Source organism: Onychostruthus taczanowskii, unplaced genomic scaffold, assembly GCF_017590055.1.
Source record: "Onychostruthus taczanowskii isolate IOZ18803 unplaced genomic scaffold, ASM1759005v1 scaffold15, whole genome shotgun sequence".
Classification (NCBI taxonomy): domain Eukaryota; kingdom Metazoa; phylum Chordata; class Aves; order Passeriformes; family Passeridae; genus Onychostruthus; species Onychostruthus taczanowskii.
The window spans coordinates 3,416,552-3,442,208 of NW_024498685.1; the positions used below are offsets into that span (position 1 = coordinate 3,416,552).

Consider the following 25,657-nt stretch of genomic DNA (forward strand, 5'->3'; position numbering starts at 1 on the left):
TCTATATCTCTATGGTTACCTTCTCACAAACTCTTACTTTAAAAAGCTACCAAAAACCCCAACATGTAGATAATGACATTTTAGCACACCAAGATTTATAACATATGATTTTGTAAACTCAACCATTAAAGTATAAAATGCTCTTAAAATTTTATCTTGTAGATTAAAGTAATTTTAGGAATCACTAGTGCAAGGATCTGGGATGCAAAATGACTGATTTTTAAAGCCCATCAAAATATGGCAATGCTTTTTCTCTCCACAGACTGTTGGCATTTGGTTTCAGCTAAAATGAAATATTATGACAAATATAAACACTTGCAAACAGATTTCATTTTTGGGGGAAACTAGGACAGTCTATAAAGGGGTCGTTTACTTCCTGAAAATGTGAAAATGTCTCCTATGAGGTTAATGAGAAAAAAAATCCATACCTCAAAGGAGGAATTTGTCTGGGTAAATAACTCTGGCAACAAAGATGATCTGCTATAAATTCCATTTCAGGAGTGTGATGGACTAGCCATCTTCATAAATAAGGAAATTATGCACCCATTTCTATTACCTGTGTATTCCCTGCAGCACAGCTCTGTTGTTTTAAGTGTTTCAATCGCATTTGTGCTGCAGCAGTAAAAATAGCAGTAAAAGAGAGCTGGAATAGCACTGCTTACTCCTGCAGGAATAAGGCAGCTTTGTTCCCAGGCTGCCATCAGAAAATGTGACAGGGCTGGCTCTTCCACAGAAGCCCCAAGAGCACCAGGCAATAGGTCAGGACACAACCAGGATCTGCAGTGCAGAGCTGTGACCCTCTGAGGGCAGGTGAGGAGAAGGTGTTACGAAGTGCAATGTTATGATGGTGTAGACAGCATCTAAAAGGCAGGAAGTGTTATACCATCCAACCTGGATATTTAAATTTTCATCACCACAAGTTAACCGTTCTGACAGGAGACCAAATCTCTTTTGCTCACTTTAATGGACACCTGGCTGCTGGGCATTGAGTTTCTGAGAGACAGGAAAAGCATGAAGCAAAAATAGATCTCTTTTAATAATTCCCCTCTGATTCCATAGTTATGCAATGAAGTATTCCAAATTTTCACAGTTTTTCAAAACTGAGATAAGAGCCTGCCCATATTTCAAAATGGGCAGCAACACCATTTTAGAATAAGTGATTAGCAAAAACCCAACTGGAAAAAAAAAACAAAACCCAAACATAAAAAGAAACTTCTATCAAACTGCCCTACTCAATCACATAATGGAAATTGGAGAAAATAGTGACAATTTACAGTACAGTGCCTTGAATCTTTTGAGGCTTACTTGATTCTGCTTCAGTGTGGACACCAGTTTCTGTAAAGTAATGTTTTCCTCTTCCAGCTCAGTGTAGTCCTGCAGCAGCCTCGCCTCTCGGAACTTGTACTCTCGAATCTCATCTTTCATCCGTATCCTCTGCAGCTCCACCATTTCGTTATTCTGACAGGAGATAACACAAGGACATTACAATTCACACAAAGCCACTTTAATGCTGAACACTCCCTTCAGAAAAGGCCAAACAGAAATTAATCCTGAAATAGAAATTATTTAACAGTGCACATCAAAACACCATCACCTATTAATTTGAGACCAAGCAATTATTTCAGGTGGGCTCTGGCAATGCAGAAATGAGAACATCTGATAGAGAAGCCTGATTAAAACAGTTTCAAGATTAGAGGTTTATTGACATGGAAACCCTGGAAAGGCTGTAGCATATCTCATTAGTTTCATTGTTCTCCAATACAGGAGGATTTAAATAAAATTACCACCTGTTTTCCACTGTAGGATGTGTTTTACATTCATACAGAAAAGCAGTGAGCAGTGACATCTGTTCTCCAAAGACATCTGCTAGGGAGCAAGGTGCACTCACATTTGCATCTGCAGGCACTAGAGAGGCTCACAGGCAGGCACAGGGTGGAAAGCACTTGTCAAAAGCCTGACAAACGCCTGGCTGTGCTGAGCAGGATCACACCCAGCACTCTGGGAACACACAAGGTCACCGTTTTATTTTTCCCATTAGCACATACAGAGCCCTAACAGCCTTATGAGAGAGAACATGAGGGATCAGTTTCACCAAAAATCAATTCCATCAGATTCCAGCTCTGACTGAGTTTGTCATCAAGGGTCAGGTTATTCTGGAAAGACTCTGCTGGCATACCCATGATGTAAAGGGCACTACAGGAAGGTGGAGTTTACACACAGCTGGAAGAGAACATTGACCAACACAGCTGGTTGGGAGGAACAACCTCTTACCCCGGTTTGAAGAGAAGCCTGCATTTGTCTGATTAAGAGAAATGGGCATGGTCAATCACATCTTCTCCTTTCCTGCAGGAGGATCCTGAGCACTGCCACTCCTGAGCAGCTCGTGGAGAGACCTTACTGATGGGGCAGAGTCCCCTCACTGCTGGGATGTCAGAGAGAGCACACCTGGGAAGCAGTAATGAGTTTCTGTCAAAGATTCCAGTTGTGGAGGGGGAGAACCACTGGCCTGATAGACACCTGAAAAAATGTCAAATGTTTAACCACTTGATTGTCTACAAGAAATTGTAGTCAGGGAGCTCTAAATCAATCAATCTGCACCACTCACTCTGTGGTACATGAAGGATAAAACCCCATGTTCTGAATTAAGGATAAACAAAGCTTCACCTGGCATCTTAGTTAAATAAGTACAAACACCTGGAAAAGAACTTCGCAAAACACAAAAAAAATATTTTGATCAAGACTTGACAAGAGTTTTCAAAAATGAAAACTTTTTGTTAGAGAAAACTAAAAACCACCACCCTCCCCCAGCAGCTAATGAAGAAGCAAAGAAACTACCTGATTTCTGAACTGAAAATACCTGAAAAGATTCCCAGCAAAAGAGCCACAGAGCATTAGCTAAAAGTAAATATTCCTGCATCCATCACTGCCTAATAAACCTCTGAACAAATTGTAATAGCAACACCACAGGTGATTTCAAAAGGTGAAGGCATTATATACCCCCAGGCTGCCTTCATACCTTTTGTTTCTGCCAGCCCAGCTGCATTCCCAGCTGTGGCAGCTGTGAGGGTGTGTGCCACTCTGAGGCAGCATGGGGACAGCACCAAATGCTCAATTCTACTGTGCCAAGGGTAAATTAAGCTGCACTGCAACTCTCCCACTGTTTGAGGCTGATCAGCCCAGGGAATGAGCTGTCTGACATCCATCCAACACTGCCAGGAGCCCTGGGAGAGGGATCATCCTGACAGGATCCCAGAAGAGCTCGGCAAGCCGTTCCCAGAGGCACTGCCTGCACCTCACTGGGGGGAGACCACCAGCAGCAGCCAGGACAGATCTGCTCATGATCCAAAGTGCCTCTGCCATCAGCACTGCTGAGGGAAAGGAGCACCTCCCCAAAAGCCAGGCTGGATGGAGCCTTGAGCACCTGCACTCCAGCAGGTGTCCCTGTTCGTGGTGGGGGGGTGGAACTATGCAACATTTAAGGTCCTTTTTAACACAATCCACTTTCTGATTCTGTGATTGTAAAAGGGAAGAATGGAAGAGGTGGCCAGAAATAGAGGACATGAACAAGGAATTTTTACAGAATCCTGATACAGCAGTTCCCTGATAGACTACAAAGCAGGGTAGCTTGAAAAAGCCTTGAAAATTAATTCTGTAAGATAGGAGTACTCCTTTGTCCCTTTTGTCATAGCAAACTTCAACAGAAAACCTGAGCTATCACCTTGCTGGACCGCACCACTATTTCTTTAAAAGAGATACCACATTCCTCCACCATTTATAACTGCTGCTTCCTACGTAATCTTGGAGATATAAACAGAACAATCTATCATTCTCCTCTTCTTACACACAGAGAAACTCCTTCTGCAGTGCAGCCTCTATTTGTTCTTACTCATGGCATTTCATCAAGGAAGAAAGAGCAGGAAAAAGGAAGACTTGCCTGTTGGAGCATCCCATGTGCCGTGTTCTGCCCAAACACTGCCTGCTACACTTCCCATGGCCAGGGCCAAGGCCTCTACTGGAAGCAATCCTGCTGCTCTAACACAGGGGCAAATTAACTCAGCACATTACAGAATAGGGCATCACCTTTTCAAAGCAATATAATTTTTTTTTTTTGTCACTGCAAACACCCTGGAGTAATTCTCCACGCTTCAGATCCCTCTTCCTACTTACAAACATCTGCATTATGCTGGCAGACACCCAGCTGCAAAGCACTCCAGTGCTCTCTACGCTTGCCAGGAAAGGCAGTGATTCCACTCCACAGGCTCAAAACCCAGTGTTTCTGAGGTTTGTGAGTGAGTAGCCACAGGACATGTGGAGGGCCATTCTGATTCCCTTTATGTAAGAGCTCTGTGTATTTTCTGAAAGTGAACTAGTCCTGAACCTATTAAAAAAAAAAAAAAATCATGTTGAGTTTATTCTCTTTTACTGTTGGTATGAAGGATATATTTGTTTTCATCAACTGTTTTGATTAAATATATTAACTTCTCACAATCCTATTGTTATTTTTAACAATTCAAAATACACACTTATTAAGCAAAATATCTATAGTTATAGAGGAGAGATCTTGCTTTACTGATACAATGGCAAGAAGAAGGAAATTTTTTATTTGGTGGGCTTGTATGAAAAGAATATCAGAGCACTTAAAAACACAAGGCAAAAGGATTTTGCCAGCAGGGCCATTATCTACATGAGCCACTAGAGGACAATGTAACCCAAATTATTAGTAATGTAATTTGCATTTAAACTTTGTTACTCATCAAGCAGTGAACTGGCAGGACAAAGCAATTGAGCCAGATGCTTTTACTAGGGCACTGCCGCAGGACTTTTTATATTCCCAGAGAGAATTCCCCTCTAAACTATGTACTGGGTCTGCAAAAGCCAAATTAATCCAAGAGGTGGAGCTGGTGACACACGAGCAAAGTTTTCATGCCTGAAAATTATTTTCAATCCCAGCCACCCAGCTGAACATGGTGCAACGGCTTTAATGGATTGGTGCCAAAGAAGAAGGAAAAGGCCTCTCAGTGAAACTATAGAAAACAAGAGAGTCCTTGTCAGCAATGCATCTCATTATACGTGAGCACTAATTGTGGAAGATGTCAGCCCCACAGCACCCCTAATGAACGTACACATCACAGAGCAGCTCATGGCAAATGAAAAACAGGAGGCTCAGTTGAGACAAAGACTCTTCAGGTCACCTCTTTACTGGTACTCAGATCTATTTTCAGAATTGCAATATATGAAAAATGAAAGACACCTCTAGGTTTTGCAGAGGCAAGGACAATGTCCATATACTACCAGCCATCAATCTCTGAGTATCAGTGGAATATTAAATAATACAAGTTTGTACTTCTTAGCAAATTAAACATAATATATGCTCAGAGAATATTAAATAACAGAAGTTTGTACTTCTTAGTAAATTAAATGTACTATATATTAATATATTATTCATTTTTGTTTCAGCCTAGACTTTCAAAATGCTTTATTTCATATGCCACACACAGAGCACATTGGATTAATCATGTGTGGATACATTGCAATACATTGTGTAATATCAAATAATTGCAAGTAAGAAGGTACTTTAAAATGAAGGAATGGAAGTGGCTAATATTCAACAGTATGAAAAAATACACAATTTTCATGTCAGAGCACTCCCAAGTGCTGCCCTAGGAAGCCACTTGCGCTCCTATGGCCTATCAATTCACCTAAAAAAAAACCAAACTGGGCCAGGAAGGGACCCCTAAAGCCAAGTACCCGCATCTCCAAGGTGAGAAGTGAATTATGAATTCCAATGGCTCCCGGTTTCCTGAACTGTGAAAAAATAGACTGAATTTCCTGGGAAAGTGGCAGCCTTCTTTTTTTTCTTTTTTATTTTTTAAGCCTTTTTTTTTTAAAGTTAATGCATTGTCATTAACTATTTTGGTTCCCTCCTATGCTGAAGTACATAAAGGACTTTCTTTTCATTATTTTTGTATTTTGTCTACTGCTTTTTACACCCCCAAAAAATTGTGGAAGTAGTGTTTGGCCTTTTTCCACCCACTCTTGTTCAAACAAATCCACTCTGTTCAAACAAATGTTCAGAGACTTCAGGCCCTTACTGCAGTAAAACATACTATTTTTCACACTGAAAAACAGCCTTATAAACCATCAATTAATTATACACCCTGAACTACCCAGACTAAATCCCTATTTATATGTGGGAACACGCAAGCCATAGCATCATGCTGTACATAACTTTTCAATTTTTGTAACTCACAAGAGAGCAATGGTATATGGTATACACCCAAATTGTACCCTTCCAATTTAATGGCATTGTTTTCTAACTGATGCCGAATAAAACCCCATTTGATCTGATGACAGTTTTATTGCACAAGTAAATTGAATATAAGAGAATAAGAGTAGTAAATTTAATATAAGAGAAAGTTTATGCTCAGCCTAATATCCATGATCTTATGTGTTTGTTGACAAGTCTCACTGCAAATTTATCTGCCATGTTTACTTTATTCTGCACAGGAAATTAAATATGTATTTTTTATGAAGAACAACTATAGTGATAGAAAATTTAATTTAACAGGGGTTGAGGGAAGAGAGAATGAAAGTGACAACAGAAGAGTAAAAACATTTTATTTTTTTTTGTCATCAAGCATTTTAAGTCCCCAGAGTCCTCTACATTAGCCTTTAAGTTTCCCTCCTTCATATACAGGAACACTCAACTTGAACTCAAAGAATGGCATTTTCCATGCTTCCAGGTATATTTAAAACCTAAAGGGATTTTGTGGATGACCTAAAGTGACCTTATCTGACCCTTCTGCAGAATTTGCACCCCAGTCCTCCTGATTCATATGTGCAGATGTCCAGCTAAGCAGGGCTGGACCATCTCTTACAGAACTAACTTTGCTATTTCAATACAAAGATATCTCTACATCCCAAAATAAATTATTTCAAAGACATTTTCATGACTGTTGGAAGTCTGCATCCTTCTTTTTAACCTGAATTTTTCTGGTCTCATCCTTCAAAAAGCTTCATTCGGGTGGCTTTGTTAGACTTCATGATATTGTATCTGCTCTAAGCAGTTGTATTGGCATCCTACTTTAAGAAAACAAATTCAGTTCCTATTGTCCAAACCCAGAAATCACTAACTTTTGAAATTATGTATGATTCTGACATTCCTTGGCTTTAGATATACATCACTCGCTGTCTAAAAACCAGGAAACAAAAACCGCTATTGTTCACAAGGTATTTTTGAAAATGTAAATGTGGCATAGCATAAGTACTTACAGTCTTTCCCTTCTGTGGATATTCTTACAGAATGACAGCACTATCAATGGGAGGGATGAAAAAAAGCCATGTATTTGTTGGCTATACAGATTAGAAACCAGATTATGATAATATGTGTTTCAAGTTCCTTCACCAGCAACGGATCTCAAATAAATCATTTACAATACATCTAATAATTTAATCATCTGAAATGCTCAGTGCATTTAATTGGAATAGCTAAATCTAAAGAAGTAGGGTGAATTTGTATCAAGGGCAATTAAATGGCCCATTTATGCACTTATCACAGAGTTTGAAACCCATCATATTTAACATTGTACATCCTGCCCCATATAAATCTCTACAATGTAGCTATTTTATTGACTTCCGTGTATAATTATATATAAAAAGATAGCAATGCTCTGCTGGTTCAGGTATTAAATTTTCCTTCTAAGTATCATGGCCACATAATATTATGATGACTTCTTTATAAGACGGTATGAACCACAAATCTCTAATCATGCATATTATCTGAAAAATAATGGTTTGATTTGACTGCATTTATAGCAATTAATGCATTACTATTAGTGCATTAATTATACATAAATTATCTCTTAATGAATCAATTATACTTATTAATAATTAATATCAGCACTCTGTAACAAACGCTGCTATAATATTCTTCACCCCTTCAAAGAATGAGAAACTTCACCAAATTAAACTTTATTAAAACAGTGAGAGAGAAAATTCAGACTCCAGAGTTACAGCACTGTTCAGTTAATCTGACTCTTCTACATCTCTGTGGAATGGCTTCATGCATGAATATATGATCATTGCAAACAGCAAAATATCAATTAGCTGGAACAAATTTTGCCATGAGAAGGACATTGTGGATGCTATGTGAGTGCCCAGACAGGCCCTCCTGCAATTCCCACCTGGTGTACTTGTCTTTGGATAAACCACATTGCCTGTCACGGATGGCAAAGGAGAGAGCATGCTGGAGGAGGGAGGATACACATGAAGACCACAGATCTGACAAGATCATGTTCCATCACCATCACATCAAGTGCTGCCAAGGCCACTGCTAAACCACCTCCATAAGTGCAACATTCACAGATCTTTTAATTTCCTCCAGCATTTGCGACTCAACCACTTCCCTAAGCAGCGCGTTCCAGTGCTTGACAACCCTTTAGTGACGAAATTTTTTCCCAATATCTAATCTCAACTTGGTGCCCTTTCTTCTTATCCTGTCAATCTTTAGTTGGGAGATGAGCCTGACCCTCACCTGGCTACAACCTCCTTTCAGGTAGTTCTGGATCGCAATGAGGTCTCCCCTGAGCCTCCTTTTCTTCAGGTTTGCACTCTCTGAAGCAGGGCTTGTTGCTCACTCCACATCACCTTACAGCAGGATGAGTAGTAGTATAAAAATACCAAAACTAAATTGCCCTTGACAGATTAATTAAACAAAAAAAAACACCAAAAAAAAAACCAAAAAAAAAACCAAAAAAAAAACCAAAAAAAAAACCAAAAAAAAAACCAAAAAAAAAACCAAAAAAAAAAAAAAAGAAAAAGGGGGGGATCTGGGGCATTTTGACTGAATAGATTTTTTTCCCCCAGTTATAACCTTTCCTATTATATTGTCACTTTCTATATACAATTTAAGAAACCAACAGCAGTGATTCTACATGACAATGCCTCAAGGCAGGCTTTTTGATGGAGAAGCTGCACAGGCCTTTTCAAGCTCATCAAGAGGCCAAGATCTGGTTTTAAAGCCTAACTGATCACTTAGGAGAAGCATCTGCCAGTTATATGTATCTCTTTGAGAGGCCATCTGCCAGGTCCAAAACTCCAAATCTCCTTACCGACCCAAAAGGGGCACTGGCTAACCAACAAAAGAAAACTTGTGCTAACAGGGTGTGGGGCTGTGATCAGTTTAAGTTCATCCGTCCCACAGCTGCTGTTCCCAGGTCCTGACCCTCCCTTGGGCCAGTGCTACCTTCCACATCACCAGCCAGATCAGGAGCAGCAAGCCACTCCGGAAAACAAACAAAGATAGTTTTAATGGTGCTTATACTCCCTGAGTTTGCTGACAGGCTGGATACAAAGGCACTGGTGCTAGCAGGAGGTAGGGAATAGGAAAACATGTCATTTCTAATTTGGGTATGCTTGCTGCTCAGCAACTACTGTATGACCTGTTCCAAGTTCCAGAGGTGGAAACCCAGCCCTATTGCTGTAGATTATAAAATTAAATATAGCCTTCAGCAGGACTAAGATTTCACTGTATGCACTGAAACGTTGAGGAGCCAGGAGCAGTAAAGTGAATGCCTGAAGGTAAAAAGGAGGAAAGAGAAAAAACACCAAAGCACCCAAATAAGAGGGGTGAGCTCTACTATTTTAGGTTTCATTATGCTTGGCTGGTGTGGAAAAACACATCCTTGTTTACTGGCTCCTTGCTTTCACATTGCTTTCTTCTGTCTTTCCCTACAGGATGGTCTCAGAGATCTGGTGGTAACCGGTCTCCACATGTGAGAAACAGTGCTCACTCTTTAAAATTTTTAAAAGCTTAATAAGGGATAAAAGGGACAGTAAACAGCATGCTGGGTGCTTGGCAACTGCCAGAGGCACATCAGTTAGCTTAAAACAATTTTCATATTTTTTTTTCATTACATTAGTTTGATGCCTATTCATGCAGACTATACATATTCAAGCATTCTTTTGAGTTTATACATTCCAGGAATTCTTTTGCTTGGTTCAACCTTTGACTTGTCTTCTTAAAGTACATGCCATACAGTAGATTAATTTTATATATTTTATTTCTTCATGAGGCCCTGTTCTGTGGTCTGACAGTTCTTGATGACCAGAGGGAAAGTGGTAAATTCCTCCTTACAATATTTCTTTCCAAGTTTATTTTCCTGGTTCTTTACAATGTTATCTTATCATACAGATAAGATTCTTCACAAGTACATTAAATTAATATCATCTAATTTATTCTTACCATTGTCAGTTAATTACACAAATAAAAGCATTAGCTACTTCTGCAAAAGTTAACATTACAATGCACAACACATTGTCTCTATTTTAGTATTTTGCAAAAGCCTAAACTATAATATGTGCTTATCACACTAATATATTGGCCACAAGAGCTGACTAATTGTACTGTATTAAAGCAGTTAAAAGTGATTACAAACTGTACTATATCAAAATTACTGTGATTAATAATAATTTGCAAAAGCCAATACATAATAGCAAAAGCCAACAACTCCGGAGTTATTTATAACAGAGGCATGCTAGGCAGTGGCTCCACTGTCCCACGTTTCAGGCACAGAGGTCTGCTCCTTGTAAGTTCTCCATTCCCCACGGTGACTGCCTCTCCTCCTCAGGACTTGGAGCTGTTCTAGTTACAGCTGGCTGCCAGCTCAGTCCTGCCCTCCCTCTGTTCCTCACACCAGTAACCAAACTGTGCTGCCGAGGGATGCAAGTGCCAGGTTGGGGCTCTCAGCTCAGCCTCCCCACCCTGCCCTGCCTTGAAGTACTACCCAGGCTCTGCTTTTTCCATTTTACACACCAAGCCAATCTTTGCTCTTGTAAACACCAGCTAGGCATGCCAACACGCAAGTCTGAGAGCAAGTGCCTGTGCTCTCCCCTGCTGTGGGCAGGCTGTGCTGCAGGACTGGGTGGGAGAACAGAAAGATGAGAGGTGACAGGCAGACCCAGAGCTGGCCAGCAGTACCAATATATCTGGTCCCTGGGTCAGTACAGTTAAATTAGTAGAGGGCTGAGTTCATGAATTAATGAGACATGTAACTAGTCCCGATCCTCACCTTACCAAAGATCATAATAGCAATAAAAACTGGATCTCAAAGGGGCCCCTGGGCAGCACCTAGTAGTCCATTTATCTTTCCCAGGATAAGAACAACTACATCTATGCCATCCCTGATATCCATCTAATCTCTTGTTAAAGACTTCCAACAATCCCATCACCTTTCCCAGACATCTGCTTCCTGGCTTTATTTTTGCTTTTGTCACAGATCTACTTTTGTGAAATACAAAGCTGTGTTTCGTGTCAGGTAATTGCTGCTTGAATATCAGCCTAGTCAAGCTTCTCATTTATAACATTTTGAATGTTGAATCTGAAGTAGAGTCTTTCATAGTGAAAGACCAAAACAATATTTTTTTCTCTTACCCACAGAAGGCAAGAAACTAATGCATCTGCTCCTCTCTGCAGGAGACTTCAATTTACCTACTCTATTCATCTTCAGCCATCCCTCTGTCCTCTACAACCGGAAGAGCAGGTAAGAAATGAGGCTTCCAGATAGTTCCCACCACAGAGCAAACTCTTTTGATGTCCTTGCATGACATGCAGGGAGATGGGCAATGATCTACAACAAAAAGTAGATATTGGATGGGGGAAAGGAGACCCCAAATAACAGAGTATTTCTTCACTCTTCTTCACACTGGAGAAGAAATACATTGAAAGAAAGAAGAAATCTTCAATACTTTCTACAAAGTGGAGTGGAAAAGTGACTGAAGGAGATAAAAACCTCTTCACAGGTACAAATCTATTTCAAGGGGTCATCTGCTGGCATATTCTCTATTGTGCTGCAGAGGAGCTGTGAGAGCTCAACATCAAAGGAGCTCTCTAAGCCCATGCTCATAGCAGAGCATCCCTCAACAAAATTATTCCTGCACATCATCAGCTGCAGAGGTGTTTTAAAAGCTCTGTGAATCAACACCCACCACCCCCCCAATGACAACAGGCTTTTCAAGTTCCCCTTGAAAAATATCAATACAGTATAAAGGGTTGCTATAAAAACAGGAACAAGAAAGTTAAACTTCCCTAATTATTCTTCTCCAGATGGGCAAAGGCATGGCATCTTTAAACAAACACATCTGAGCCACAAAATTTAAATACAATTATGTGGCCAAATCTGTCATTATTAAGGGAGAGTACTTCCTCAAAGTCAGCAGCAATTGCAGTAATTAAAATCCATGTAACATTACCCATCTGCTGCAAAAAGCAGCACAGCATTCTGCAGCCTATTTGACCTTGTGTGCAGAGCACCCACTCACCCACCCCCACTAATTCTTCTGTGGCATGAGCAGAAACATCAATTCAGAAACAGCAGCTGATTACTATTAAAAAGATGAACATGGCTTGATGACTAATTTTATTTTTCCATCAGAGGCTTAGGGTTTTTATTTTAGAGCATATATTTGAATGACCTAGGTAGCAAATAAAGTCAAAGGTAAGTACCTCATCTGTCTGTAAACCACAACTTTTAGGACCGAATTTTACACATAATTTTTACTCAATACAACACACATGGTGATTCATGAATACAAATGACCACATAAAAGATTTAGTAAAGTAAATTGCACTGAAGGTTACTTGAATTTTTTTACGGTCAGTAAAAATACCTGTACTCAGGAAGTGTGGCTGTAACAGTGTAGTACTCTTCACTGTTCAATATAAATTGGTTTGAAACCCCATCTTGGCTTTTATAATCTGCCCTTTTTAAAATTCTAATACAGACCATAAGTTTCACACACTTATTTATACATATGCACATGTATATATATCTTACAGTCAACAGTAATAATTTTCATGCTGACAGTTTTTTATCTTTTCCTTTAAAAGCTGCACAAACAAGATTCTTGCTGCTCAGCATGCAGGACAAATACAGATGTAATACATGCCGTAAGAACACAGTGCAAGGACTGACTATTAATGCTGCAGTTCTCACACAGATTATTGAAGCATGTTGCCTATGGCTGCACAGCCTTAGAATCAAATCATTCCTTTGGGAATTGACTAAACACTGAGTATCATTGACTGCCTGCAGTGCATCAAAATGAAAAAATAAAAGCCATAAATTCTGTATTTGTTCAGGGAGTAAAATATCAAGCAAGTAATGGGATTGTTTAGCAATGGGTATAAAAATTATGTTTAAATCTATTTTTTTCTACTCTCTTGTGCTCCCTCTTAAAACCACTGCTGTTTTCCTTTCACCATTTGTTTCTACTGGACTTTCACCCAGCTCAGGATGGGTGTTAGTGTGACAGCAGAAGCCTCCTGCTAAAACAGATCATTGATACAGTAATAAAATACAGATAAAAGAACTAACTGGGAACACCCACAAAAAAACCCTGTAAACAGCCCTTCAGAAATCTAATGATAAATCCACCTAAAGCATTGATCATTTTCTATAAACACCTAGTGGCACGAGGAGGACAGTGGCAAATACCAAGTGATCTTGATGATCATTATAGCACATGTGAGCCAAGGGACTCAGCAGCTCTGGGGGATCAGCTGCAGCAAGAAAGGGAAGGAGTTTTCTTGTCCTTGCTAAAGCTGCGCTCAAGGACCTTGATAAATGAAGAACTACGTTCTTTCCAGATTTATGGAAATCTAGAAAAACACATCCATGTGAAAAGTAGAGGGGAAAACATAGAATTTCAAAGACATGTTCACCTAAGCCTCATCTATGTCAATATCAATGTTTCCAAATTCTGAACTGAGCCTTCTCTCAAGCCTTCCAGCCTGTCAGTGACAGATGGGTGAAATGGGGGTGCCAGACCGGCCCCTCTGGTGGCCCTGGCAGCTTGGTGGCCTGGGGAGATGAGGGCAGTGTGACAGCCTTCCCATCCAGCCCTCAGCCATGCCCCCAAGGTACAAGGGCACCCATGGATAACAGGGGAGTACTGGACTGTAAATCTCCAGGTATTGCTCAGAAACTTGCTTGGCAGTGCAGGATTGCAGTCCCAAGTCTTAATGGCTCCCTCTGCTTCCTACCCTCCCGTTAGAGCACTGCTGATTGAAAGCTTAAGCGCCCTTTGGTTTTTTTCCTAACTTATGTTTAATATAAAACACAACAAAACATTAGAGGATGGCCCCAAATTCATCAGTGCTCTTAAATTTTCTCTGAGTTCTTAAAGCTCTCAACCATGGCCTCAACATGCCATCATTACTAATGAAATTCAGTATCAGTTTCAGCAAATAACCATTTAAATGCAAGTTTTTTAGTTCTGATTCTGTTGTAGGCCCAATGGCCTGATATGGCACAACTGAACTCAGTTACACACTGCAAAAAAGTGCAGCAGAATAATCAATCTAAAAATGACAGCCAGCTTCAGGGAGAAAAAACAACATCACACTTGAACCAGGTCAGAATCCAGACAAGCAACAGGAATAAGATGAAATTTATGAACTCCTCTTTGTTAACTGATCAATATATTCTATGTCATACCTACACAATTGTGGACTATTGTCAAGTTTTTTATCACCGAAATACTGCTACCAGTGTCTACAGGGAAAACATCCAGGCTGCAAAAATTCCTTGGGCTCTTAATTATTATATTGAGGGTGAGTTTATCCAGGCTATCAATCACAGAATTGACTTGTTATCTTCCTGACCCTGTGTGCCTCCCTACAAATGTATGCATGGATCATGGGATACACAGCACACCTGCACCATGCTCTCTGTGCAGGCTAATGTAGGACATGGCCAAATACAAGGGCAGAATGCAAAAAATCCTCCAAACAGAACTTCTAGTGTAGTCACAGCTTTTGGCAGTGCATTACCCCTTGTTTAATAGTCTCTGCCTTTGATCACATCAGAACTTCCATAACAGGTATTTTTTCTTCAGCCTGTACAGTACCTCTTGTGAAAGACAGAAAACAACAAGGATAAGAAATTAATCCTGCAGCCACATCTTCTGCTCTTTTCCCTCATCCTCCCTCAGCTAACGGAGGCTCCTTAAGATCAAGCGGCCAAACTGCCCCAGCATATGAAAATAAAGTGCTATCCATTTTAATATTCCAGAGTAGGGTGGGCATTGCTTTGCAGCAGTTTGGTGTCTGCTGCAGGAGTGCTGTAGCTGCAGCAAGCACAGGGAAGAAAGGTGAACTGCTCTAGGAAAAGAAAATCCCCATTACAAACCGGAGACATTGATTATGCACCTTGAGAGGTACCAAGTCAAAATCCCTGCATTTCCATAAAGTAAGGAATTCTTTCTATGTGCAGTTCAAAGCTTCAGGTTTAAGCTAAAAATCCATTTCTGGCCTTGGTCCTCAGAAAGTGGGAACCATCACTTTCCCTGAGGACCTTCCCAGCTATCATCATTAAATGGGAAGCTTTTGAAGACAGCTCTCAAAGAGCAACAAAAGGACAAGACATGAGCCTTTGCATCCTAAATTATTTCCCCCCATGCTCTTGAGTCCCTCAGAGATCAGCTGAGATTCAGGAGCATCTGGACAGAATGCAGATGTGCTCTTGTTAATTGGCCCAGCACACTATGGTATCACAACCCCTTCTATAAGGACCATTTTTGTAAAGAAATGCAGCATAAAGCCTATTTTCCTCAGTCCATCCCATTAAGGGATTAGAGCTGCTGTTCTGGCTTTCATTTTCTTTTTTCTCATTCTCTCAGGGATGTGTTTGGGTGAGCCAGAGAAATTCCAGTAAACCTTTTCTTAAATCTAAACATTGTACTGAAAGCTTTTACTGCCCTGATTTGTTCTAAACTCAGTAATAAAAACCTACCACCCTGTCTAACATCACCACCAATTCCATTTTTGCTCTTGCCACCATTTCTGGTCCTTCTTCCCACTAAAAACTGTCAAAATGTTTTCTTCTTTTGCCCCTCCAACTTTTACTTCTTATTCACCATTTTTTCAACAGAGGCATCAGTGTGCTGAACTTGCATCAAATAGTAATTTCTCCCGAATATCTCACATTTGAGTTAAACAGGGGTTTAAGTGGAAAACATATAAATAATGTTTAATAGCTAAATTCAAAGTTGCAAGGAAATAAAGATTGCTAATCTTGCAGGCTGATCCAAAAAGCATTCATATCTCAATCTTGACAAATGTTTTATTTATTTCCTAAAACAGAAGAAAATATCATGCCTAATAACAAAAACCAATAGCAGCAGTCTGTGTCACCATTTTCTGTCCCATGGGCAGAGAGACAAACCAGTCTCTTATAATCTTAGTGAGCCTGGGGATATCTTGTGGCAATCAAATGCCTGTTTTTTTAAATTAAAATTTTCTCCCAAGTTCTCCCTTCATTTTAAGATCATGGGTGGGAATACATATTTTTAACACATACCAGCCAGCATGTGTTAATCAACCCACATTAAAAGCATACAATGGAAACAGTCCATCATAACATTATATATGACATGTGATAGATATCCTGTTATATATATTATAATGGGATTGGGTTTTTTTACAAGGCCCTGAATGTTTGCTTCAGATGGAGGGTAATAAATCAAAACTAGTCAGAACTTCACTAATCACAAACAAATCTTATTTTCCCCTTATAACAGAGGTCCCTTCACACATTTTGCTTAGGTGCAACCAACTGGGGTAAGAGATATCCCATGCCACAAGCCCCAACATCACCCCCTTTCTTCTACACAGAAATCCTAAGTCTGACCCAAATCCAGGACAATCAGAAGAGGAATTAATATAGGAAACTTTCACACACTGTCAGTTTGGTGAGCTTTGAACAGGACCCTGTGTTTCTGATAAATGCAAGACTGGAAGGGAAGGGTAAAGAGGGCAGCAGGTCTCAAAGCCTACACCAGCCTGGGCACAGCAATTTTCTGCACTGGCCCAGAAGTCAAGCACCAACTCTGTGCCAGGCTCTGCACAAAGCTCGAGGGCTTCTCCCAGCACTGGCCAGTGGCTCAGAGATGGCCCCACTCGTGGCAGTGCCATTTATTTCATCACCACAACACCGGTGCTGAGCGTGAATCACGCTGATAAGGACAGTCAAGGCTCTGGAGAAAGCTCAGCACAGCTCTTTGAAAACACTGAAATGCCACAGTACTTGTTTCAGACCAGAACTCTTCTTTGTTTTCCAAGGTGGAAAGGGACTGTTTTATATAAGGCAGTTTCCATTAGTATCGGTTTCACAGGAGAACAAAAGCCAATGATGCAACTTTTCCTGCCTAGAATCTCAACTAGAAACTTGGATTTAGCATGGGTACACAGTTTGGGAAGTAAATGGGAAATGAAACAGAAGAGTTTATGTAGAAGGGATTTCTTAAAGTGAAAAAACCTTTCTTTAAAGAGAAAAACAGTTGTAATAACCTGCAATTGAATAAAAAACCAAAAAACTATGGGAGATTCTTCAAATGCTCCATCAGGGAACGTGCTTAGTGTTGCTAGTGATTTCCATGTTTAAGCACATAAAATACACGTGAAAGAGTTGCTACATGACAAGAGTCTGGGTCCTCTTTTGCAATACATAAAGAATAAACAAACAGATTCATACCCGCTCTGTCAAAAGCTCTTCAGTATTAGGAACACTGGACAGAAGATTACAATTTTTGAACTTTGGGTAGGGTAAGCAGTACACTTCAGTTAGTGTTAGGGGTACAAGAATCCCAGGAATTTCTGAGCTTTAGGATGCAACCAGCATCCTCCTCATCCAAGCTTCCTCCCTCATCTCACATAGATCACTAAGTGTCAAAGAAACCAAAAAATGTAAGAGTGCAACCAGTTACTAAAAATGGAGATCTGACCCTCAGTGCCTCAACATCCCATTACAGGCAAAAAATCACCTCATTATAAAAAATATATACAAATTATACACCTTAAATTAGAGCACATTTAAAACAGTGCAGATTTTCTATCAGCAGTAAAAACAATGCATGAATTTGTATAGAGAGGTGGGAATAGAGAGCAAAATATGTCCTGGTTAAAAAAAATAGTGTTAGTGCAAACAGAATTTATTTCCATGGTATTTTAGCCCTCATATGAATAAGATAAGTGTATGCTATAGGAACAGACTGGTAAAATTATCTCACCAAGTAGGCAGGGAGCTGAACAGATGGCAGCACCAGCCATCACTAGACCTCACTTATAAAGATGATCTTTATCGCTTCCATAAGATTAGAAAATTACTCTCCTATGAAATAAAACATTCTGAGATTGAGGCTGAATTTTTTTTTTTTTTTTTTTTTTTCCATGGAATCAAAGATTATGGACTGTCCACCATGATAATGTTAGTGGCTCTAAAAGGAAATCCCATACAGAGACAGCTCACTTCTGCTGATTTGTCTGCTGGTAGTGACTTTGAGTTTGGTTTTTTGTAGGCAGGGTGTTCTTTTCTTTATCGCTTCCATAAGATTAGAAAATTACTCTCCTATGAAATAAAACATTCTGAGGTTGAGGCTGAATTTTTTTTTGTTTTGTTTTCCATGGAATCAAAGATTATGGACTGTCCACCATGATAATGTTAGTGGCTCTAAAAGGAAATCCCATACAGAGACAGCTCACTTCTGCTGATTTGTCTGCTGGTAGTGACTTTGAGTTTGGTTTTTTGTAGGCAGGGTGTTCTTTTGGAGATTATCTTGAACTGCACATTCACCTTCATCTTACCCATAAAAAGACAAGTTTACAGCATGCTCAGAGTGCCCAGCCACAACATGTGTGACAGCATTTACAGGGAGCAAACCTCTTAGTGACAGAAGGCAAACCATGGCTGGTTTGGGCACTTTTTGAATTTATAAAATTGCTTCTCTCTCTGACCAAAGCACTTTTTCCCACTGCGTGTTTCATATGAAGCTTTCTTCTTCCTGCCTGTTTATCCCATTCTGCCGTATGTTGCATTGGAAAAAGGTTTTAATTACAGCAGTTACTGAAGCACTTCCCTGCCTACAAAGCACTGCAGAGCCCTTTCAGGGGAAAAAAAATAAAAAAATTGGTTTTATCTCTCATCATTAACAGCTAAAAACTCCATTTGTGAGCTCTAAATGAAGTGTTGCACACAGATGACAAAAAAAAATTCATTCAGTGCTACAGAATGGAAAAGAGAAGCACTGAGGGTTTGTGTGGTTGTTTTTTCCTTTGACTTAGCATGCCATCATACAAATGGTTAAACAGCAGCAGGGAGTAATTTTCAGCAGCAATTTTCAAACAATGAGGCAAATATATGCTAGATATGGTTCAGCTGATGCCAAAGAGCAAGGGGAAAAAAGCACAAACACTTAAAGTCTCAAAAACTTATCCCTCACATAAACATTAGAAAAGTAGAAGTCAAATAAGACCACAGACTGGAGCAGAGCTTCTCAAGTCTGATCTGGCACCAAGATGCTTCTTGTAGCCAGCTGGCTGTACCTTAAAGGAAAAAAAAGCCTTCTTGGATAACTCTTGCAATGTAAGGAGGTTGGAAATCCTTTCTGTGCTGCAGAACTTTAGACCAGTGCAAATCTTGCATTCATTTTTTGACAATAACTGTGAGGTTTAACACCCTTGAATCAGGGGAAGTGCACAAAGCTGAGGGATGGTGATTTTTCTATAATGGCACATTGCTGGAGGGCATAACCACTGCATTCCCAGAATAAGGAGATTGTTAAGGAAGTTGAAGATGCAGTACATGCCCAAGTTTGCCTTCAGGCTATTTTTATACCAAAAATGGTTGAAATGCACTTATCTGGCCTGAGTAAGGCATGAAATTATTAAAAGTATAAGGCTGTAAAATACACTGCAAGTCAATAATGCACAGGTAAAGAAAGGAAGAGAGCCCTCCTGGGAGGGCATGCACAGAACAAATGTTTGAGTCCACAAGAGACGACACATCTCATATAAAGAACTCACATAAAGTTCTCCCTTTACACAGAAACAACAGCAAGCGACATCTGCAAAAGCCATCTCCTGACTGAAAAAATACCTGGAATCAGCTTTACATGTGCTTTGTTTTTCCCATTAGCTCCCCCTAAAACAGCAGCTCCAATCCTGCTTACCTTACACAGCAGCAATCTTGACAAACAAAAGCCTAGCATCCCATCAGTCCAGAGACAAGGCCCAGATACCACCTCTTCCTGTTCATTATCTTCATCAGTAAAGATGCTTTATTAGTGGTTTATTAGCTTTATTTTTGGTTTTCTTTCACATCCATGTCCCCTCATAAGTCAACTGCTGTTCTGCTTGTAGAACACTCCCAGAAAAGCCACTCCGGAGCCACAGAAAATTCACCCATCTCCTCTGGAAGAAAAATTCTCTTCAAATAAGCCCCACATGCTGCCAGCCAGCCACTCAACAGCACAGGAAACCTCTGCTAGCACCACTTTTCTTGCAATCAGTGCAATCTCTGAAAGCTCTGCCATGCACAAGGGAACTCAGCACACCCAGCCACATCTCCATCATCACAGGTAAACCTCCCAGGACAGCTACATCTTAAATCTGGCTGGATTTAAGGGGTGAGACATAGCTTGGACTGTGTGACAATGATATGTGATGAACAATTTGCTTTAAAGGCAGTTTGAGGCCTCTTTTGAGAAAAAGTAATCAGGTAAGTACAGAGAAAATGTTCACCTTGGGAAAACTATCACTGCTATTAAAAGAATTTGCTTATTCTTTATCTAGCTGCAGAAGTTCTTGAAAGAAGTTACATTTTTATCTTTCAGCAAAGCTTCTCTCTCCAAGGTATGTGCAAGTTCTAGATACTGGTACTGCAGTGGACTTGCTGTTCAGCTGGCCAAATACATGAACACCACGCAAATCAGCAGGAGCTGCAGCACAGGAGGAAAGGTGAGGGTGAGAGACACTTCATATTACACATGCTTTGCTGATGGGTCAAATTACTGCTTCAGTGCTTATTGGTATTTTCTAAATGAAAAGCAGTTAACCCTCTATGAAAAATGCTATTTTTTTTTAATAAGTCTATCTTCTGTAGAACAAGAAAGTGCTTCCCAAAACCAAAATCAAAATGTCTACTTCATATACAACCTCTCTCAGACCAAATGAATTTTCCTCACTCTTGATTGAACAATAATAGGCTATCAAGGCTGTGCAATAAAACCCCACATGATAAATTGAAAATTACAGCAAGAAAAAAAATCTCAATCTAGCTGGAGAATATCCTAGCTGAAAAAAAATAGGTTCTATCTCCGTATTCATGAGAGAACGCAGCAATAAATCATGTTTAGAAGTTAACCCTAATCATGCTGAAATAATGAAAGTCTCTAAAAAATTACAGACAGGACATGGAAAGAGAAAGCCAGAAGAGAAGGCACATGGCTCCTCACCCCAACAGACCCTGAATTATGTGGTTCAGTGGAGGAAGTGACATCTGTGTATTTTACTTTACTGTTGTTTTCACAACCCATTTTACCATCCCACTGAATTACACCTTTATAGGGCCTGAACTGTTTTTCAGCTGCAGCTCTAGATTTAAAAATAACATGACCTTTCAGCCTCCAGATGGGAATGATGCTTGGAGCTGCCTCCACTATTACAAGGCACAACTAAGATAAGTTTCCCTTATAAAACTCAGCATTAAAAACTAACAAACAAACAAACAAAAAAACTGTTAAAGAAAAACGCTTAAACACATGTTACAAAACCTGACTGTAGTTTTAGGTTTCAGTAATAAGACAAGTATTGCAAGATGGTGTAGCTTATGGGTTTTGCTGCAGTGTGGGACAGAAAAGAAATAGTCATGGCTAAATAGACTTAAGCAGGGGCATGTGACAAAGAAACCAGCCTATTTTGGTTTTAATGTCCTGGAATTGCTTATAACCCCTGAGGAAGAGGTCAGTGCAATATAATATGAAAAACAGAATGATAAACCAGACTTTTCTTGACAGAAAGAAAGATTACCTCTCCAGTTCACTCTGAGTTATTGCCAAGATTTTAAATGAAATGACAACAGGGATGAAAACAATCCCCAATATATTTGCAACCTTGCAACTGGAAAGCAAGGAGCTTTCCAGATGCAGTCAAAACCCAACATTTTTTGCTAACTATCCTGTCTTTAAATAGGTGATCATGGCTCTTTCTGCCTCAAGGCACAGAATTACAGAGGCTGTAGCAGTTGCTCTGACTGTGCAAAGAACCAGTATCATTTTGATGTTTCTGAATGCTGATGAGAACAAAAATATAGACTGTGGTAGGGTAACTCAGCATTTTACTTTGCAACATGCAATTAGTGGGTATGAAAAGAAAATATGATTCCCCAAAGTATATGGTAAAAGAATGATTAATTTACATAAATATTGCTGAAGCTGAGCTGATGGTTGATTTGCCTTGCCTTTCCAATAGCTGCAGTGAGAAGCTGGGTAATAGCATGCACTGAATTCCTGAAAACTGGTCCTTAGCTCACCCAGGCAATCCAAAGCATGAACTCAGAACAAGGCAGGTGGTGCAGCTGCCCTGTGTTAGAACTGACCACAAAATAAGAGTTCATTACTCCTGATAACATGCTAAAAGGTGCAGGTTTTCTCAAACAGTAAGGTTGTGCATTTCTCATTTTAAGTTTAAAGACTCACCTAGTTTTATTTTTCCTTTCTAATACTCTAAAATTTTTCACTTTTTGAACTTCAAAACATGTACGGTCATTACTTCTTTCCCTTGAAAATGTTAATATAATTTCAAGTGGACTAACAATACAGGAGTGTTTTTAAATTCTATTAGAAATTTAAGATTAAATTTCACTTATAGCAAATAAAGTGATTTATTTTAAAACAGAGTTATGGCAGTTATGAGACTGGCATAAAGTTCCATCTCACAATAGATTTGTTTGGAAGAAATTAGGGAGGTTAAGAGGAAGAAAGAGTAAGTCAAATCCTAGAGGGCAAGAAAAGTGGCAATACAAAACTCATAATTGGCTTTTTAAAAGTATTTACAATAGATAAAAACAAAAATGCAAAAAGAATACATGAAAGCTGTCAAGGGGCTGACTTCAAATCATTTAGAGAGCACTGGCAAACCAAGTTGCATAAAAAACAGCTGTACATCCTACCGTCCAAAACTCAAATATTCTGAAAATGATTCAAAGATCTTCAATAAAATTAATATCAAGAACACACCAATCATATAAATCTACATTCTAGCTACGTCTTATCTGCTTAGCAACTCACTGTGCAGTAAAATGGCAATGGGACTCCAAAACTCAAATATTCTGAAAATTATTCAAAGATTTCAATAAAATTAATATCAAGAACATACCAATCATATAAATCTACATTCTAGCTATGTCTTATCTGCTTAGCAACTTACTGTGCAGTAAAATGGCAATGGGAATTGCTGCCAAAATAAGGTGAGCTCCAGCTCTACAAAGTGCCTATGAACATCTTGCAAAGGGGTTGCAGATTCAGTGCTTCTTCCTTACTGCATTTCTGTCTTGGATAACAAACCAAGGACATCGTTTTCCTCTCACTTTGCAAAGGGGTTGCAGACTCAGTGCTTCTTTCTTACTGCATTTGTCTTGGATAACAAACCAAGGACATCGTTTTCCTCTCACATTTGTGGAGCACTCCAACAGAATGAGCACACCAGCAGTGATTTGATATAAACCGAAATATCAAGTTTTCCCTTTAATATATTCCCATTTATTTGACAACCAACCCCCATCCATACCTATTTCTTGAATTTTTTACTCTTTTTTCCCTGCTTTTCTCATGCGTCTCTGTGTGCCTCATCTGGGAAGGGCAGATTGTCATGGCGCTTGAGAGAAGCTGCTTGTGAAAGAAACACATTCCTTCCTCCACACTGACCCAGAATTTTGCCCTTGCCACTTTAATCACATACAGCTACTAAGCAAAGAACCAGAATCCTCTATCTTCTCACTGCTGTTGTGCTGCCACTTCCCTTGGGAAAACAAGACACAAGGGACCCGAGAAACAAGTGCAAAAACCCCTGTATCATGAGCCAAACCTCACAGTGTTGCACTAGTGAAGAAGGGCATTGCCTCTGGATGCCCTCTTTGTGACTAGGTGTGCAGGACTGGTGGGAAATGACCCATTTTTAACCCACCTCACTCTGAGCTGACACTATAAGACCACAGCCACTCTTCAGGCAGAGTTCACAGCGAGTGTCAGAGCAGACAGCCCGACATTTCACTGAAGTGGAAAATCACAGCTCTGCGATGATGCCTTCAAGGCACATTTAGCTGAAAGAGCCAACACACTGCTTCAGGAGGAGAGGAAAGGCCACACAGGCAGAATGAAAGAGCAGTGAAGGCAAAAATTGCATTCATATCTAGTCCTACCTATTTGATGGGGATTTTTTTAACAATAACATCATAGAAGCAGACAAGCTCTGATTATGTATGAGCATCTGCACGTACACATCTAAAACATTTGCCAGCAAAAGTGCATTTCTCTCAATCCTGAAGCTTAAGAGTGGATTTCACCATTACAATGAAAGAGTGATAACACTGTCTGACCTCTGCCTGACTTGCTGCCCACCTCCTGGATGCTGACTGGCACTGACTGTTGAGAATAACTAAAAATAACCAGCTTGTGTCATATATTGTAATAAGGGCAATGGGAGAAAAAGAGGTGGCATATTTGAGGCTCTTGCTGTTCACGCTTCTGTCACCTTCCTCTTATAAATTTTCCCCTTGAGAACAGAGTTTGTTGTAGAAAGCACAATTAGTACAGATGATGGGAGCCAAGAATTTATTAATGGTCTCATACCAATGACAAACTGGTAATGAGTTTGAGGTTTGGAGGCAGAAGTGCGGAACTGAAGAGAAGAACCTGCCCCACAGGGGACCACATTTAAGGATGGCCTCAGGTTGCCACACAGAACAGACTTCAGTTTTGTAAGATGTACCCTGAATGAATCCAAATGAGAAAATACCAGCATAAAGAGCAAAAAAATATAAATCCCAAAGATGCTGACTTTCCTCATATTTTTCAGGTTTTCATAGGTTTTTATTTTACACGGTTTCTTTTTGTTGGTGGAGGATTTTTGCCAAAAGCCACATTAGTAGTTGCTTACAATCTAAAGGCATAATTTAGATGTGTTTTGCTCCATCTCACTCTGACTGCACCTCACAAATCATGCACTTCTGGGGTCAGGCCACAGGCAATGCCCCATGTCCTGGCAGCCAAGATATATCCCCAGGAAAAGGTAAATCCTATTTCCCAAAATTACCTACTAAAATCCCAGGGTAAACCTTACAAATAAATCAGTATTGATTAAAAGACAAGAAAAGAAAAATAGATTGAAAATAAACATGGGTTTTAAACAAATAAGAGCAGATGTTGAAGCTTGAGGACCTTGGCTGGTAATTATTGTTCATGTGGGATTAGCACCCATGAGTTCCCTAAAGTCCAAGTAACTAATCACAGCTCCAGCAGAGATCATTGGGTTTTTCAGTTTTGTTTGGTAGATCTCATCTCTGAACCAATGACCAGTCAGTGCCATCCTTTCTGTACTGCTTAAAAATGAGCAAAAATGTTCAGGAGGAAGGAAAACAGGCAGTGATGCATCCATATGCAGGGAACAGGAGAAAATCAACAACAGAAGGTACAATCATGCAGGGCTACAGTGCATGTGTGGATTTCCAGGAGAGGAGAAGTGTGACCACACCACTTGTGTACTGATGGCTGGGAATACATGCTGTTCTGTAATCCCAATGAGATCCCAATGAGTAGTGAAGGCACT

General features: G+C 39.8%; 1 protein-coding gene across 4 annotated transcripts in view; it reads right to left on the reverse strand.

Moving 5' to 3' along the window:
• The window catches only part of BICD1 (BICD cargo adaptor 1), a 159,299-nt gene that overhangs the window by 42,778 nt on the left and 90,864 nt on the right, over nt 1–25,657 (reverse strand). For all 4 annotated transcript variants that reach the window (XM_041398686.1, XM_041398683.1, XM_041398685.1 and 1 more), the window contains exon 3: nt 1,306–1,458. In XM_041398686.1, the coding sequence (XP_041254620.1) occupies nt 1,306–1,458 (153 nt within the window). The remainder of the gene's footprint in view (nt 1–1,305; nt 1,459–25,657) is intronic.